Source organism: Agelaius tricolor, unplaced genomic scaffold (assembly GCF_023055355.1).
Source record: "Agelaius tricolor isolate 1412-34295 unplaced genomic scaffold, bAgeTri1.0.p SCAF_1, whole genome shotgun sequence".
In the NCBI taxonomy this organism is placed as follows: domain Eukaryota; kingdom Metazoa; phylum Chordata; class Aves; order Passeriformes; family Icteridae; genus Agelaius; species Agelaius tricolor.
The window spans coordinates 66,163,305-66,182,254 of NW_027269261.1; the positions used below are offsets into that span (position 1 = coordinate 66,163,305).

The window sequence follows — 18,950 nt, forward strand, 5'->3', positions numbered from 1 at the left end:
AATATGTATATATCCTGATGGAAATGTAGTGGTTTTTCTAGGACTGAAAAAAATCAGTTTATCATTATTTTTCTTTAAAACTACTATTGCCAAGAACAGAGAATACAACAAACTTTACTTTTAACTGTTAATCTAGGGCAGCTTTGTGTATCTTTAAGATAGCTGAACTCTTCTTCCTGCCTATCACTAATGAAGTAAGAATAGACAGCAGCAATTTTCTGAGTTGATTTTGAGGACTGATGGTTCAGGAACAGTTTAATAATACTCAGTAAAAATAAGTTTTTATGTCCTCACAGACTAGTATAGACAGTTGACTATAGAAAATGCTAATTCACAATTAATTTTTGTAAAATCAGAGAAGCTTTCTATTTGTTTACTCTAAAGACTAATGGAAAGTATAATGTAGCACCCTTCAAAAGGTTAATTACTTTCCAAGGTTAATTACTTTCAAGCTTAAGATTCTCTGCTTCCTTAGTAGTCTGAAGTTGACTGAACTCAGTGGTATTTCTTATACTTTGCTCCCCAAATTATAAAGCCTGTCATGTGGCTTTTCCATTCCAATTGTAAACCATGGATTGTAAAGTAAAATTTCTTGTGCATTGTAAGGGAAGCTCAGAGTGTTGTGTAGAAGACCTACAGCTGCATTGTGATTGTCCTTCAGGATGTGGTCAGGTTTGCAACTGCAGAAAATGTGCTGTGGAAGAGCAGAATGCCTCTTAGAGAAGGTGCATCCTTCAGCTGTGGGTGTGATGTTTGTACATTTCAGAAATAAATCTCCAAGGAGAACCTGCTCTTTGGTTATTGTGTAACATCGTGGAGTTGCATCTGGAAATTCATTTCCTTAGTTAATGTGAGTTATTTAATGTATGCTTTTTGAAAATAAACATTCTCCTACACATTTCCTAGGAACAGTGTATGGAGTTCAGTTTATGCACTGAAACAAAGAAATATTGCTTTAATGAAAACAGTTTCCATGCAGAATTTATATTTCACCATATACTTGTTTAATTGTTTTCAGTATACAGCTGATCTTTGAATAATGAAATGTGTGATAAGGACTATATTAAGAGAAAAAAACTGCTTATAATACGTCACATTTCCCATGTACTGAACTTGGAGGCCATAAAATCTAAATTAAAAAGCTCTATGTTTTCAAGCAATGGCATTTCAAAATTTTCAAGCAAAAGCAATTAAAGTCTGATCCTATTATATATCCTATTATCTGAATGCATGTAGGTACATGGTATGTCCTAGTCCAAAAATTAGATTTAAAATGAAGGCATGCCTTTAAAATTGTTGGAGATCATATAATAAGAAGGAGAGCTTCATAAGATTGCATATCTACATATTAACTTTGTCTGGTGTTGCAAGTATCACAGTATGAATCTCTTTATTCCAGTGTACAGAGCATCTGTATGATTTCTGCATGGTGTGCTAAATTGTGTCAGAATATTGCAGAGATAATAGGTGGAAATTACTTAAGTGCATCTTTTCCCTTTAATGTACCAGGTTTAGTGGGGTTTTTTAATGAGGAAAACACTGGATTGATCACACCATGTATATAAAAATTGCTGGAAATTAAGTTTTAATGTACTGAGAAGTTTAGAGTTATTAGAACAATTATTGTTGCAAAGCAGAAAAGGAAGAAAGTAAACTGCATGCATATCTAAAAATTGGTAAACAAAGCTGTAAAAGTTTAATTGAAAGAAAAGTCATAACATTTGTCAGATAACATTGTTGCCACATAGAATTTTATTCTTAAATGTCAACTCAAAGATAGGGTTTTTTAACAATTCTCTCAGATCAGAAAATTAAAATTATTAATAACAATATTTTTTCCTATATCACATTTTGATGAAATGATACTTTTCAGGAATAGGAAAGTTTTCAACATGAGGGATTATCACTTTTAGCTAGCAGAGTGAACTCCTTTAATGTAAGCCATAACTAAGCTTTCGATGGTCTGTTCCTTTTGGTGTGAAGTTGGTAGCCCAGCAAATGGGATTCCATTCTTTACAAGGTGCTTGTAGGTTCAGTCTGGAGTGCAGCAAATGATTGGAAAGCAAACTTGGACTGTGCTTGATTGCAAAAAGAGCCTTGGCATTGGTTAGCTGATAACTTTGCCAGCTTTATATGTCATCTCTGGAAAATGCTTCAGTTTCAGCAGTGTATTTCAGCATTTGTTGAGGATTCTGTCATGTTCATTGCTGGCTGAGAGAAAGCTACTGGGATTGTGTCTGGACATTGTTTCTCCATGCTCTGACAGCAAAGTTTCTCACAGACTTCCTTGGTATGTAATTTTCGATCTGGAAATATGTGCTCGTTGGTGGCAGTAGGCTCATCTTCCTCAATTTATTAAAAAGGAATATGTGATTTCATTGTTTTGTCAGGGCCAACTGATGTCACAGTGGTTTCCCTAGGACAGGGAAACTTCTGAATATAGAGAAGGTCATATAGACAATAAGCTTTGAGTAGTCCCAAGCAGTGAATAACCATTTTGTTGGGAAAACTGTTCTTATTCTGCTTTGGGCTAGAGTGGGTTTCCTGTTTGTTACAGTGGTTTTGGTGTGCTTTGAACCATCTATGTCAAGCATCAACAGGAATTTTCCTAATACAAAACTATGTAACCATTACCACATATATCTCTGGTATATAAATTTACCGATTTTTTTAAAGCAGAATATTTCAAGATTATAAAAATAAATGATTGCTTATTGTGATGTAGCTGTGAAATGTTTTCTGCTTAAAATGCAAACAGATTGGAATTCATACTTCTATAACTATCAACTTCAAAAAACTATGGGTATGTAGTTTGCAGAAGCCATTATGCAAGAACCAAATGGTTATTGCACATATTTCAGAGCAGGTGAGAAAAAAGCTTTCGTTTTAACTATCTCTGCTGCTCTAGGCCATTGTGCTGCTTTGGCTGGGACAGAGGCAATTTCCTTCATCATAGCTACACTTTGTACTTATACCAATCCATAGTCCCATGCTAACTACTATACCATGAAGAAAATTAACTTTATTCCAGATAAAACCAGCACGCTAATGCTCTGTAAGCTTTGGAGCAGGTAGCATAGAATGGAATGTGGATACTTACTAATGGCAGGACTTCCTTAAGCTTTCGGGTTTGCTGGGCATGTTGCCTTTTCCTGTGAAAAGTCTGTTCATAGATCCAGTTTAGTTGAGTCTCCTGCAGATAACTGAATAACAGCAGTGATCATATGGAAGTTCTGGGTGTGAACATGAATAGATCAGCTCTGTAATACACTCAGCACTCAGCAGTATATGTGTTGAATCAGGGATGTGCTGTTGGCAGTAGGACGCTGGAGCTGGAGCCTCCCCCATCCATAAAACAACATCTGCCTCTTATGCATGTGTGTTAATATGCATATTTATGGCAATAAATTTACTGTACAATATATATTTTTTGGTTTATGCTTGGTGGTTCTTGTGGTTGGTTCCTGTGTTTCACTTGGGAAAGTGAGATGCTAAGAGAAAGTTGTTTGGCTCCAGTGTGATATATGAAAATCTGCTTCTGGTCCCCTCCTTTCCCAGTACTTCTCATGTTTTTAGCTCTACCTTCTGGAAAATCATTCCAACAGAAGTGTGCTCTTGTTGGTCACTCTCCTTCCCAGGAGCCTGTGGGAAAAGTACATAACTCTGTAAAGAGCCACAAAGGAAAGTCCTGTTAGGAGTTTTTGCTGCATTCCTAGAGGTGAGGACAGGCTATGGACTGATGATGGCACTGGCAAGTAACAAGTGGTCTGTCAAATACGGCTGCAGGGCTCCCACACTGCTCACTTGACCTGTGCATAAGTGGTAAATCCTCTTTCTGAGGCTGGAGTGCATCTTGGGTTTGTGCAGCTGTGCCTACTGCTGGTGTATGTGCTGGGGCTAAGGGTCTCCTGGCCAGAGTTATGGGTAATGGCCCTTTGTTTTTCAGTTGTTTTGACAGGTGCTTCTTTTGATATGCTGGTTAACAGAAGGCTTCTGGCTTTTGAGGTGTTGCAGTGAACCACAGGTGGTCAAAAAAAGCCAAATTAATAATAATAATAATAATAATGTTTTCATATTTGACCTTCACTTATCCCCATCTCTGCTACTGCAAGCTGTGTTTCAGGGATATCTTTGTTTCCATTTACAGCATCTGTGCTTTTCTCTCCACAGGTAATTTGATGTGTGCTGTCAACTCAAAGCTGGCATTTTGGTTTGCCTTCTTGCTGTCATTTCCCATTAAGCATATGTTCTACAGAAATCCCATTTTAAAATTTTGATTTCTGCTGTCCCCTTTTTGCAGAAGTTCTGTTCCTTGAGTGTTGCAAATAATTTGTAGATCTTTAAATAACAATCAGCTGTAGCAATGAGAACCTACAGTAGCTGCCGATGCATTCCTGGGTCTCTTCGGGTACTCAGTGAGGCTGTAGGTGCTTTCTTCACTCAGTGGCAGGTGCACAGCTTGTGCACAGCTCTTAGGATTGCTTTCTGATAAATTTGGGGTGTGAACACATTCTCTTTAACTGTCAGATACTTCAGCCTCTGCAGACTTCACATACTTACATTCAGGTAGTGTAAAGTGTCTACATTATCATTGCAAAATCCACAGGGTGAAATCTGAGAAGGAAGCAGAGCCTTGCAGAGGTTCACATCAGCTTCACAAGGATAAATGCAAGCACTAGGACCAAGACAATGAGCAGAAAGTTAAGTAGCAGGTTGAGACCCCTGTTGTTGGCAAGATCCATAATGTGCATCAGTCTGCCCTCTTGTGCCTGCAGCAGACTCTTAATTGTAGCTTAGGGCTGCTCCTTCATTAGTAAGCTGTGTAGGTTCACATGAATTTCATTGTGTCCATAGCTCTTCCCCTGGTTTTTAGTTTCTGCCACTTAAAAAAAATGGTATCTTTAAAATAGCTAGTTGTTTGGTTTTTTTCTGGAAAAGTATTCTGGATGCTCCTGCAAGCCTTTTTTTCTCAAATACCTTAAAAATAAAATGAAATAAATTTAAGGTTAATGATAACTTTCATTCCAGTACTGAAGAATTTCTGAAAAACTAATAATTGGAGGAAGGACTTGAATTTTCTTACACAGTTTGGCACTTCACTGACTTTATCAATGTGTATGGTACTTTCCAGGCCCATCAAATTTTCAGAAGAATGAATGTTCTCAAGACTTGGTCTCTTTCAGCAACAGACTGTTGAAAATTTACTTCTAAAATACCTCTATGGGTGAAACACTGCTCTGCCCCCTGCTTTCTTATCTGGGCAAAATGTCTGTCTGTTAATAGAAGTATTTCCTACCCTTCTAGGGTTTGGCATTGTGCACTGCAGCCACGTTTAGCTGGCAATGTGCTTTCTAAGGCCCACTGCAGTCTTGCAAATGCCTTACCAAGAATCTGGATTGAGCTGGCAGAGGATGTGTCCTTAGTGCTTTTAATAGCACATATGCAATTACTTATTTTAAGATAGCATTAATAACTTAACAATTGGGGTTTATTTATAGAAATATATATACATGAATGAAAGGAATATATAAACCCACTTAACCCTAATACTGCCAACAGTTGCTAAAACTTGCTTTTAATAATCAGCTACATTTTTAGGGAAGATCACAAGAGGGCAGTATTTTATAGTTTTACATCTTATACAAAGGTGTAACTTCTGGCAAAATTTTGCCTTTAAAGAAAGAAAAAGCTTATAAAGCAATCAATTATATATTACTACAGTAAATATAGTGTTAATTAATTTAAATTACCAGGGTTCTTACTGAGGGTAGCATCAGTTCTTAAAAGAATCCTTATAAATATGTTCTGGGTTTTGGTTTGTTTGTTTCTTCTTTTTTTTTCCGCACTTTTTATCATGGAGGTCAAAGCTAAAAGGATTACATTTGTTGTTAAATAACACATCTCTGGATCTTGCAGGATTTCACACAAAAAATTTCCAATTGTATTCTCCTAGGCACTATTCATTAATAGCCATACAAATACAGGTATCTGGTCTGTAATCTATAGTGTGTTTATATCCTTCCAAATATAAATGGGAACACTCTTTAAATGAATGTGTTCAATTACTCTGCTCTAATTTTGGTAGAGAGGATATAAGTAAAGTATGTTTCAGCATACATTAAAAAGTGTAACCATTTTTTATGATTATTATTCTGTCTGTATCCCAGAATGGATAAGGTTGGAGGGGACTAGCATCTTCCTGCTCAAGCAGGGTCATCCTAGAGCACATAGCACAGCATTGTGTCCAGGTGGTGTCTGAACATCTCCCATGAGGGAGACTCCACAGCCTCTCTGGGCAACCTGTTCCAGTGCACAGTCACCTGCACTAAAGAAGTTCTTTTTCACATTCACATGGAACTTCCTGTGCATCAGTTTCTGTCCATTGCCTCTTGTCCTGTTGCTTGGCACCACCCAGCAGAGCCTGGCTCCATCCTCTTGGCACCCCTTTCAGACAGACATTGATAAGGTCCCCTCAGTGACTTCTGGAGGCTGAACAGGCCCAGCTCCCTCAGACTTCACTCTTAACAGAAGTACTCCTCCAGTGCCTTAATGATCTTTGTAATCCTCTGCTGGACCTGCTGCAGGAGCTCCATGTCTCTCTTGTACTGAGGAGCCCAGAAGTGGACATGGCACTCCAGCCTCACCAGGGTGGAGTAGAGGGGCAGGGTCATCTCCCTTGCCCTGCTGGGAATGCTCTTCTGAATGCATGCCAGGATACCCCTGGCCTAGTTGTACCACTGGCCATTGGTGTAATTGTAGCAAAACTTACATACAAATTTTTTGTCCAGGGGGGTGACAAACATTTTGTGCGTGTCGTGTGAATAATTTTGTTTAAGGCTGTTTTACTCTTGTCTGTCCAATGAGTGGTTCAGTTCTTATAGGAAGGGAAGTTGTTGCTAAATTGATGTAGAACAGTTATTAAAGAAATGCAAGTATCTGCTGCCTTCTAAAACACCTTCTGACTAGTCTTGGTCCGAGCAAAGTTTCAATTTTTAAATGGGTCATGTTTTCACATAGAGAATAATATCAACTATTCAATTATTAAATCAATTGTTGTATCATTTTTTGCTGAGGAGCTGGCTGAGGAAACACATCTTTAAAACCAGCTTATTATGGTTCCTGATTCAGCTCCTTCCCGGTATAAAATTGTCATGGAAGTTGGTAAATTTTTTTTTTGGAAGAAGAGTAATACCAGATTGTTGCCTGTTTAGCTGTCTTTATTCACTACTGGTGTGTAAAATGACCTTAGGAAAAAGATTTAGGCTTGGGTGGAGTGGAGCAGAGTAATAATAAACACGTAATCCAAGCTATGTGCTGTACATGTTTGCTATTTTTATTATGACTCATAAAAGTGCTAAACTTTTTGATTGCATTTGCAGAAAATTAATTAGGAATAGTTACAAGCACTAGCTACATGTAAGTGGCCTGGACATTGCAAAATAGTCAAGATTACTCCTGAAAACCAAAGCAGAGTAAATAGAGATTTAGAGAATTAGAAAGCTATGTGATGACTAGCTTCTTTTCACATAACTTTAATAGGTAAATAATAGAATGGATGCTTCTTTCTAAACAATTGGATATATTTTATGCATTAATATTTTTCAAGCAGTCCTTTCATTAAATAAAAATACTGTAGCTATTATTTTTAAAGCTTGATAAGTCTACAAAGAAGATTGTATTATGTACAAATGGGTTTTTTTGAAATTTCTGGGTTCGGTTGACAATTGGTGATATAGAGGATAGTAACTGATTTTTTGATCAACAGAAGCCTAAGACACCAATGAACCATACAGTATATGCAATATAACTGCATTGCTGTAAAATAGCAGTAAGGCTTCCGGTTTATTGATAACTTGGTTTTGTTCTTGTTTGGTTATTGTTTTAAAATAAGTTGTGGATTTTCACGTACATAAAAGGAAATTGGAGGGTTTGTTTTTATTGGGCTACGTTTTTTACCAATGCTTTACTCTGACTCCTTTAAATTATTGGCTTGTAAAACCTCTAACCCAAACATGTCCTCAGAATGCAGTGCTGATGCTTTACTCTTAACACTTCTTTCTTCAGCAGGTTTTCAGTACTGTAAAACTGTCTATTTCCAGTTGAAGTCTCTTGAAACACATCCAAAGCAAATTAAAGCTAGAAACTCTATCCATCACAAAAATACAGATTCGAAAAGAGAAGAAAAGCAAGAAGGATTAAAAGGGGAAGTACGCTTGCTAAAATCTCTCACATTTGTGAGAGTGGTCAGAATGCATGAAATGGAAATTGAGATTTACACAGACAGTTCAAACCAGTAATGCTTATAATACTAACTTGCAGGTTTGGGGGTGTGTTGCCAGTCTTGCCCTACTCCTCATACAAGTAGCTATCTTAATTTCCTCTTGCGGGTAACCTTACTTCAGAGTCTGGTCTCAACATACCTACTCACCAGATAGGAAATTCACCACTGGATTTGCTTGCATTCCATTGAATACAGAGTTTTTTCAGAGATTTCTTCCCTTCCTGCTCAGCTGTTTATTATCAACTTCTACGAATGAAATATTAAGTCTTAAAGGCAGAATGCAAGACAAACTTGTTTTGATTTTTCTGTATTCATTAATAAGAATGTTTACATAGAATGGAATGGAAGAATATCTCTTTAAAAAATGGACGTCTGTCTGACCTTTGTTGATTCTTAAGCTTTCTTTAAATTTGAGAAGTGTATCAAATTTCTGGGGATTTTGCTTAATACCAGCAACAGGTAATAGGGTAAGTAGGGTTGGAAGTCTTCTATTCAGTCTTGTTACTCACAATTTCTGGAGCAGAAGTGTCATCTGTTATGTGTATAGTCTATGGTTGAAAAGATATTTCTGCAGTGCTTTTCCCTCCTATGCATAATTGTTTACAATGAACTTTTTAATCTGTCATTTATTTTAGGAAAGTACTTTCATATTCTCTAGCAGGAATTTGCAGTTGAAGATGGGGATGTTACTTTTATTTGTATAGATACACTTCAGTCACAACAGTAATGATGGCCTAGACTTTTCTCTTTGCCACATCAGGTGTGAGCCACCTCATGTGACATTGGCAAGTTCCAAGTTTTTTGTAGTTTTAAACTAAGGGAATTACTACATAAATAAGAACAGGCCTTAATTAAGTTGTCTGAAGGCAAATGTTAAGAACTCTGAGAATCCAAGTTGTGCCAGTTGTCATGTCAGGCAAATTACTATGGAAAACAATATTTTTTATTTCAGTTATGGTAGTGTCAATTTTTTTCTGCAAAACATAATGAAAAATCTTGCCAGATGTCACATATATAAGATCCCTTAAATAGAGAGAAAAACATATGAACTAGTTTTTCCTTTCTGAGTTAGAAGAGATTTTTGGTTCATTCTCATATTCCTTTGAAAAACACTAAAGCTATTTGAATGCCTTCAGCTGATAATGCAGAGATGCAGCACTTTGAACTAAGCAGAGCAGAAATTTTCCCAGGATGTGTTGAGGACTGTGTACCTGTAAAGCTCTTCTTTGGGTAGGCATGGTCCAAATTTGGAACCCTTCCAAGGGCTTAAAGATTTTCAGAGAAACCTAAAAAGACTTAGGCCCCCAGAAAGTGATGATGTTGTTTAGCTGACTAAAACTTTGAATTTACCAGCTGCTGGCTGTTACTGATCGGAGCAGATAATCTGATTTACTGATACTTTAACCCATGTAGTAAAGACATCTCTTAGTTGAGGCGGACAAATTGAGTCATGCACAACTTCGTAACTACAGGCTCTAAACACTGTTCTGCACAGAAAATGTGTTTTTAATACATGAGCAGGCAGTAAGATAACAGAGCACTGGTTGGCACACTCTCTAGTCCAAGTGCTAGCCCCTGTCACATGAGGATCCTTGCACTGGGAGTTTGCACGTGTAGGTCTCTCTTCCCCCTGGGGTGACTTTCCTAGAGGACAGGGCAGAGAAGTGCTGGAACTTCAGAGAAGCATCACTATGATACAGATCAGCAAGAGGCAAATTAGAATCAGGCAGAAATTCACAAAGAGCTCTTGGAGCCTTTGGCGTGCTTGTGGGTTGACCTCAATAGTTGAGGCTCTCCTCAGAGCGGAGCGGGTCATGTGTTGGACCTTCTCCATGGCAACAGGAAAGCAGAGGGCACAAATCAGAGGTTTTAGGAGTGCAGGAAAGAAGAGCAGTGGTCAGGAACAGTGCAAAGTGCCTAATATCTTCTCTTTGTTTTAGACAGCCTTTGCAGAGCTGGAAAGCAGGAAAGCAGAGAATTAGAAGTGCAGAAGTGTTTTTGAGTGTAGAGATTGTAAAAGCAATCTGTTTATTTCAGACTTTTTAGAGCTTTAAAGCAATGTTTTTAGGTTAAAACTGAATTTTAAAATTTTAGAGTTTTAATTTTAGATTTGTATTGTATTATGCTTCTCCTTCTGAAGACTACTGAGCACCTGCTTCTTAGCAGTGTTAAGTAACTGTACTATGGAAACTGTGGATATCTGAGTTTTGCCCAGATTATTGCCTTAGATCCTAAGCTCTCTATCTCACACGGCCTCTGTGGCTGATTGCCTTTCCACACACACCTCTCTGCTTTATTTGCTCAAGGACTTGTGAAGGCTTGATGATAAGTGTAGGGTCACAGACCTTTCGGCTAGATCTGGATAGTCCTCCTGGCTGGTACTGACAGGGCAGATAAGCTGATTTACCAGTACCTTTTGATGGAAGGGAGGAAAAAAATTCTTGTTGAAATATTTCCATTCCAAGAAGAAGTTCTTGATGGTGGGCTATTAAAACCTAATGCATCACTGCTGTAGGGAATTTTAGTAACGTGCTTCTCAACAGGCAAGACTGAGTAGGGACTAAATATTTTTTTATGCATGTTGGACAGTATGTTACAAATGTGGGTGCAAAGGCAGAGGACTGCTGCAAGGAACAAAACAAAGCAATTACACAACTTTGTCTTTTAAGTGAGTATTACATTTAAAGTGTATTTTTCCTATTTAAAGTGCATTTTTCCTATTTAAAGTGTATTTTTCCTATATTTTTTAGTGGCAGATGGAAGACAGGGTATCAGTTGTTTCAAAACTCTAAATAAGTAGTTGCAACATAAAACCTTCCTGTAAAAACCTTCTGTGGCAAGAAGCTGGCTTTGATATATGCTTGTTTAGCTCATGGTGAGTTGAATTCTGAATGTAGGTGCTGTCATAATGTGAAAACTTGGTTTTTAAAATAATGATGATGATCTGTCAAACTTTATTCCTAAAGCTGCACTTACCCCTAAACATTTTATGAATTAATATTGTGTTCATATATTTCATAGAAGGCCTCTCCTTGTCATCACTTCATTTTGTTTTTCCTGGAAATAAGTGAAGTTATATATGCCACGTAGAGGAAGACAATTGCTTAATGTCTGCTGCCCAAATTACATGATGATCCTGACTGAATCAGAGATACTTTGCCCATGAATTTGTCTTTATATGTGGCTAAAATGGAACAACCTTAAAAGGAAACGAAAGTGTCTTTCAGACTCTTCCTTTTTTAATCCTTTCATGTTGGGCTGTAGAGTGAAATGTTACTGTATGAACAGAATGCATGTGTTTTCAGTGGCAGTGTTGGTATTTAAGAGAGACTTTCAAAAGCAATCAGATTGCACATGGTCCTCTAATACCCTTAGAGGACTCCATGGGATGACATCTCCTCAAACTGAACTTCAGATTTTGTTATGATTTTTTGAGCTGTAGTTGATCTTAACTTTATTGCGAAAAAAAACATACACCAGAACATACTCTTGTAGTGACTACAATTTTTTATCTTTGTTTGACTTTCTGCTGTACCTGTTTTCATCTATTTAAGCAGTTAAATGCTTGCCAAGTATATTCTGCTTAGTTCTTTACTAGTCATGGTCTGTCCCAAGTGCAGTAAAAGTAAGACATGCACAGGAATTCTAAAGTCTCTTGGCTGAATTCACATTCATTCTCCCAGCCCAGTACAGGCTGGAGTGCATTAGACTGGTTATCCTCTTGCAGAGAAGTCCCAGTAGATGAACCACAAATGGATTTACATGGATTGAGAGGAGTTTGTGTAACCAGCTTCTGTGACAGACAGTGCTCAGAGAACAGCATTTCCTGTGGGTGACTTCATCATGGCATTTTATGCCATTTTTTCAGTGTCAGGTGTGTGCAACTCTTGGTCTTTGGGCTGTGTGTGACTTGCTGCAGCAACATTTATCTTTCCTAATTTTTTTTTTCTTGGAGCCCACAGAAGGATTGGAACAGCATCAATGTGTACTTGTGCACATGCAGAATAAATGTAAATTCCATTTCATTAGAAACTAATGCAACCCTACTGCATTAGGTGTAACTGCACTCACGCTGGCACCTGCACTGCAGTGTTGCTGCATACGTTTCACTTGCATGACTCAAGGGGCAAGGCCCTGGGGCTCTGAAGTGCTTCCATAAAAAGCAGTGTTACCTGGTTGGGCATCACAGATGCAAGGCCAAAATAGATTTTTAGACACATGTGACCAGAAGGGAATACAAAAGGATCTTAAAAAGTGGAAGGTAGCATAAGTTAAGACCTTTCTACATCATACAGCTAGAAGACATTGTAGAGAAGGGATGAGGAGAGGACAAAATAGATTGAGTTTCTTGATTTAATAGTTTATGTGGTTTTGGAAGTTTTTGAAACATCTGTGTGTTGTTTAACCTCCTGTCTGTGGGGTAAGTTTTCTTGTAAGCAAAGGAATCCAATTCTGTGTCTGTATTTCAACAAGTTTGTCTTTACAAGTGCTCGGGTTCAACTAATAAACACATACCTTGCTTGTTAATCCTCCATGGTGCTGTCACCCACCTAAAGTGTGCAGAAAGAGAAACAGATTCAGTAACACAGCTGCACACAGGCTATCAAGGTCAAAATGGACAGCTTGGAAAATAATTACACACAAACAAAGACTGGTCATTGTCACAAATAGTAACTGCTCTCTGCTGTTCAGTGCCTGGTGTTTTAGGCCAATATAAAGAAGAATTGGTCCTGCAGACACCACTTCTTGAAACAAATGTGCAGCAAAAGGGCAAATTATATTTGATATTTTTTAGGAGTCACAAAGTGTGACTCGTGTGACAAGACTGAGCATCACACAAGGGGAGCAGTTGGCTGCATTGCTGTGCAGTTCTGTTTTATGAGTGCTGTTAAGGGATGTGCAAGGCTTGTCTTAGGCACAGAGTGAATCTGCAGAAAATGTCTGGTGGCTGACCCTCTATGTTACTATGTAGGGAATACCCTATACTCCATACTTCAGAATGAGTCACTGATCACAGTTATTGCTTCCCACTTCACTGACATGTGACTGTTTCCCTGATTTGTATTAGGTTATTTTTATCTTTGTTCCTGGGTGCCCTTCACAATGAGAGAGGGTATGTGACCGAAGTGAAAACTGTGGGCCATTCCTGGTGCAACTGCATTGACTCCTTTGAAGTCACACGGGATAAATTTGGCTCCCTTGGAAATGCCACAGCCTGTTTCCTGTCATACGTTCACTAAATGCAGCAGTGATATCAGTGGAATAGAAGAAGTTTGACTTACTTGAATTCTTGCAGTTCCACATGACCAAGTGAAGCCCTGAGAGGCTGTAAAAGTTATGTTGCATAAGTCTATTGCATAGATTTTTAGAATGAGATGTCCCCAAACCCCAGTAATTCACTTCTATCCATTGAAAAAAAAAAGTCTTACTAACCATGAACATAGTGATGGAAAAAGTACATAAAGTTATGTTGATTAAAGATTTAGGCACTGACTTGTGGCATATAATATAATTTTTCAGTCATATGGAGACAGTATTTCCTTGGGATGGGGAAAGAAGCAACAATTCAGCTTGTAGTATGAAAAGTGCTGGTAACAGGAAAAACACACTCATTTTATCATTCTCTTTACCTTTTGTTTGTTTTGTACTGAGGTGTCATGTGTGTTTCAGAGAGCACAGGGGAAGACTCACATTTGAGATTATTTTTTTTTCCCTCTCTGACGAATTCATTGTTTCTACAGTCTTCCTTCTGAGTAGCTTTGATGTTTTTGGTGTTCTAAGACACAAGACCAACAATGAGAGCCTCTACTTGTATTTCAAGTCCATGAGAATGTGAACAGTGTAGGTGACAAGAAATTACACTGATGAATAGTTGAACACACCAGTCGTTTTGGGTTTTGAAATTTATCTACATATCTTGTGGATAACTGGGACTTACATGTGTGCTGGTCCATTAGAGTAGCCTGGGAGCCAGTGCTTTGGGCTAGTTTTTAAGTTGGTTAAACTCCCTGCAACTGCTGCAGGACCATGCAGTAGGATCTTGGGCAGGTTCTTCAGTTTCCATACTCATCAAAGCAAGACATAAAATAACTGTATACCAATTCCAGTCTGTCGATGTGATCTGCCTTTTACTTAGTAAATTTCTTTTAGGAAATTAACTCCATGCTCTGCTGCGTTCACTGATTACCTAACAAGTTGTTTCATGTTGAGTTTTAGCTATGGTGGTTCATAATGTCACTTTAATAGGAAATAGTCTAACTGCAATTTGAATTAAAGTAAAAATTGAAATACATCTAGCATGTATAAAAGGTAGAAGTGGAAGGGTATGTTCCAAGTTTTGTTTTTAACCTTCTAGCATGTCAGGGAACAATGATATGGCATTGATTCAGAAGGATATAGTAGATAAATTCAACTTCTGTGAAGTTACTTGATGCCAGGAAGGTCCTGTTTAGCCTTTTCTCAATCTCCAGAAAGTAAAAGCAATGTTCAGTTCTAAAGTGTCTTGTAGTTTTAGGGAACAGAACTTTACTTCCCTGTGGGATTTTTTATTTCTCCAGCTGGGGTACTTCTTTATTCCTAAATCAAATTATTCTTAAAGCAAAGAAAAAGTTGCTGGGGTAGTTCTGTACATGTATCCCGTACCTTTTTGCTTGCTGATGGTCTGAAAAAGCAGTGAAAATCACCTTTATACTACTAGTTACAAACTGATGATTTCAGTGAGTTTCCTGCTGGAAAGCACTATGGAGGCACTATATTACTAACTTCCTCAAAGGATGAGAAGTAAATGCCGCTTTTAAAAATAAAAATGTGGTAATACATAAATCTGAATCTTTCTTAAATAACAATTGCATTGTCATCTTGACAAATGAGTAGCAAAAAAAAAAAAAGGCAGAAAATTGCCTGCTGTAAATTAAATGCCTAATTTCACATTGATTTGTAACACTTATCACCTGTCCTGTAGCACATGTCTCTGTCATGACTGTAGGTTGTTTCTCAGGGCTTGGATATCTGTGACATGGGATGTTATAAGTGTGAAATTTTAAAAATTAATTTAACAGCTGAGCCACTCTCTCATCTACATTAAATTACTGAACTCTAACCAGATAAAATGAGAGATAATGGAGCAGCTGACCTGCTGTAGCGATGGGATGCATTCCAGCTTCCAGGGAAGAGCTGCCTATGGCAGTTAAGCGTCGGTGGGTTGTTCAGTCTATGTGGGTATTTTTAAAGTCTGCATATACAATATTTGTGGTAGAAGAGAAAGATTCTCTTGGTGGTAGAATATACCTTAACTCCTATCTTCACTTAAAAATACATTTTATGTATAACTTCAGCCTTGAAAAAAATCTGTCTCAGAATCTTCTTGCTCTTTGTAGGCACTGGGAGGTCTGAAGTGCTGCCTCTGCCTACTGAAAACAGCTTCTAGGGAACTCTGTACCAGACTGTTTGCCTCAGGAGTAACAGCATGTCCAGCCATTTCTCTCACTTGAATATTCAAAAATGGCACAAGGCTGCTGAGCACAAAACCAAGCACCTGGATCTATCTTTGCCTGATGGCTGCCAGTCACTAGGAAAAGGAATTAAGTGTATCTGTTCACTAACAGGGAAACACACACCTCACAAAATTACAAGTCTGTATTAGGTTTGTCTCTTCTATAACCATATGTAGACATAAGTAGTAAGGTGTCAATTGATGAAACGGAGGAACAAGATTTTAAGGAGCATAAGTACCCTAGAGACATGCATATTCAAGAATCGTATTTATTTTTAAAATATTTGTATACGTAAATATTGAATGTTCTCTATGTGATATATTTCTCTGAGATGCACCTTATTTCAGTGATTTTAAAGCTGGGATTGCATTTCATTGTACAACATGTCTGCGCTTCCCTGAGAAATAAAAGGGTTCTTTTCTGCATTTGAAATTCAGTTCATGATGTTACAAATCCTAGCTGAATTATTTCTCAGTTATTAGAAGCAATCTAGGACAAGTGTTGTGTTAGTTACAATGAATAACAGGAGAAAATAAAATTTCAATGGATGTCAAAGCAAAAACACTACATTGATTCTGTAGCTTGAGCTGCACTTTGAGTAACGTGGTATAATTTCATTTCTAGTAGTGCTATAAATCACTTAAAATTTTTAATTAAGGGTAATTTTTCATCATACAGCAAAAAAGATTTGCTCTCTCAATGTGTTAGATCAGAAAAATGTTTTACAGAATTAATGGTGAAAGAGCTTCTTTGCCCTTGCTGGTCTGTGAATAGGCAGCTTTGGGAAAAAGAATGCCTCTACAAAACTTTAAGGGAATTATTCTCCTTGTAGATTTTGGATTAAAAGCCAAGAGCAAACAGAAGAAGAAAAAACAAGCAAAAGGTATTAAATTTAAAAGGAAAGAGAAAGGTATGGGAAACATGATGAAACCTTCTCACCTTCTTGTGCAATACCACCTGTATAAATCATCTACCCAAGGACAGCTGGTGTCCTATGAACATATAGGAAATTATGTTGCCTTTACTGTTGCTGAAAGACTCCCTGCCTAGCAGTATATCTTTGACTCAGAGCTATAATGCCTATATTTCCATGTTTTTGATAAACAGTTAAAAACAGCTGTTAGTTTAAGTAGAGGAGGTTTTTGTAGAAAAGTACGGTTACAGCATGCCTTCCTGCAAGATTTAAAAGATAAGACAGAAGAGAGGTTCCTTACCCCTGGTGTGACTTGGTGAAGCACAGAGGAGCTTGCTCCGTGCTGTGGGACGTGCCTGCCGATCTCTGGCAACTTTTCCGAGTCTGTGACCAAGCTGTGGAAACAATTGAAGTAGGCTGAGGGGAAAAAATAACAAAAGTTTCAGAGGCAGGACTCACAGTGTCACTCAGCAGCTCACAAGTTGATTGGTCCCATTTGCCTTCTGACACAGGCAGTGGCTGCTCTAAACTTGTTCCCAGCAGTAATGTATTAAACATGGGCAGCATGGGCAGCACCTTTCCTTTTGTGAAGGGACCTGTGTGCCAGGGAGACCACCTGCTCAATCACAGGATGAGGGAATCTGGGAGGCTGCATGCCTCAGTAGGGTAGCAAAGGGAGCTCTTCCCTTGCACCCTGCCTTTTTTTAAACAGGAACTTAAATGGGAGCTTACTCAGGGAGCTGCTTTGGATGTGTTACTTTTGCTACAGCAATGTTTCTTCTTTATAGGAAAACCTAAATAGTGGGGCCTCATACATTTCTTGTGGGTGTTTGACTTGGAATGGTTTTCTTTTGTCCAAAGTATTTTTTAAACTACACTTTCAATATATATGGTTTTGGTAATTCTGTTACGTACCTGGTATTCAGTTTATAGTGCATGATGAATGCTTCCCAAGATAATCTTTCTTCTCAGGATGCTCAAACTGAAATAACTTTTCTGCATTTCAAGCCTCTTCCAAACACTAATAGGTGGGTTAGAGGATTTTTTTTTTCCAAATCTGACATATGTAAGTTCATCTCTGAAATATATCATTACTATATATTTTGAAGTATTTATCTTTCCTTTAAAACACACTTCCACATTTTTTCTTCCTCTCCCACTGTGGCTGGAAACTATTTAAGTTAATTTTTTGAGAACCCTTTCTCTTTGTTTGGATAATAGTAGCAGCTTGATGCTACTTTACAAGTTATCTTACATATACTTTGCTGTGTTGAGAAGTGACAACACAGTGCATATATGGAGTAGGTTTTGTGCATTGGGGAAGTGAAGGATTTACTGGATGCAAAAGGATTAAGCTGTCAAGTGAGAGCATCCAGCATCAGGCTTTCTGTGTGGATACAACTGACAGCATGGGCCATTTCCTCATTGGGAAATTGCAGGCAAAAATACAGAAGCTCAGCCAAACTCTGAACGCTTACAGATTCAGTTTTGACAATAATTGTTTAGCATAGATGAGTGCTTGGCTTTAAGCAGGAACCCAGACAGGGTGAGTTTTTTGGTTTAGTTTGGGTTTTTTGTTCCCTGGAAGCCCTGCTGTGGTACATTGTTCAAACCAGAGACAGAAGGGCTTTGGGGGTGATGTACAACCCTGTTTCAAGTTGAGCTCTGTTTTTGTCTTTGTAAATATGATTTAGCTCTTCTGCAAATTGGTTATATCACAGTTGAAGTTAGCAGCTTGGTTTTAGTATCATAAATCTGCCTGCTTTCAGTTGTCCTTTAGTATCAAACCCAGGAAGTCTGGGGTCACATATTTCAGTTGAAAGTTAATTGAATATCTTTACAGTGAGGAGTCATGGTTCTTTACTGGTGCAAAGTGTTTCATAATTTACTGATAATGGCATTATTAATGTTATAAATCTCTCACAGTCAAGCAAACTGTATTTGGCTTTTTTATGAGGGAAGTTTCATGTTTTTATTGTATGCTGTCATCCAAGAAAAGTGCTAGCATTGGATTGTTGGCTTTTTTATGAAACTTGTACTATTGAAATTCACCCTCTATATCTTGTTATGAAGTCCAGCAGTACTGCAGCACTGCAACAGCTGCAGTGCCATTCCTCACTTTTACAAATTTGATGTAAATTGTCATGTTATTTAGTTACACTACCCCAAATTTTTGGCTCTTTTTGTTAATGAATTGGAGCTTTTTAGAAATGAGATACCTTAAGAGAATTTGGTTTTGTTTGTGAGCTGCTGACACAGTCAT

The 18,950-nt window shown here is 37.9% G+C and overlaps 2 protein-coding genes across 6 annotated transcripts in view; one reads left to right on the top strand and one right to left on the bottom strand.

The window, feature by feature from the left end:
* The window catches only part of CEP85L (centrosomal protein 85 like), a 135,355-nt gene that overhangs the window by 74,466 nt on the left and 41,939 nt on the right, over nucleotides 1-18,950 (top strand). The window lies entirely within an intron of this gene.
* Nucleotides 1,674-17,176, bottom strand: PLN (phospholamban). Of its 4 annotated transcripts, none has more exons than XR_011680847.1 (3): nucleotides 16,989-17,176; nucleotides 12,797-12,831; nucleotides 1,674-4,882 (listed from the first exon to the last, which is right to left on the bottom strand). XR_011680847.1 is itself a non-coding variant. In XM_071437978.1 (3 exons), exon 3 carries the CDS (start codon nucleotides 10,113-10,115, stop codon nucleotides 9,957-9,959), a length of 159 nt encoding a protein of 52 aa, XP_071294079.1. In that variant the 5' UTR covers nucleotides 10,116-10,236; nucleotides 12,797-12,831; nucleotides 16,989-17,176; the 3' UTR covers nucleotides 8,542-9,956. The 4 variants fall into 4 exon arrangements, 1 of the variants encoding a protein (XP_071294079.1); XR_011680842.1 differs by having other exon boundaries at nucleotides 1,674-4,977; nucleotides 16,989-17,152; XR_011680855.1 differs by lacking the exon at nucleotides 1,674-4,882 and adding an exon at nucleotides 5,014-8,527.

Coding starts and splice junctions, on each gene's coding strand:
- PLN (XM_071437978.1), bottom strand. CDS start 10,115: ATGGAGAAGGTCCAACACATGACCCGCTCCGCTCTGAGGAGAGCCTCA.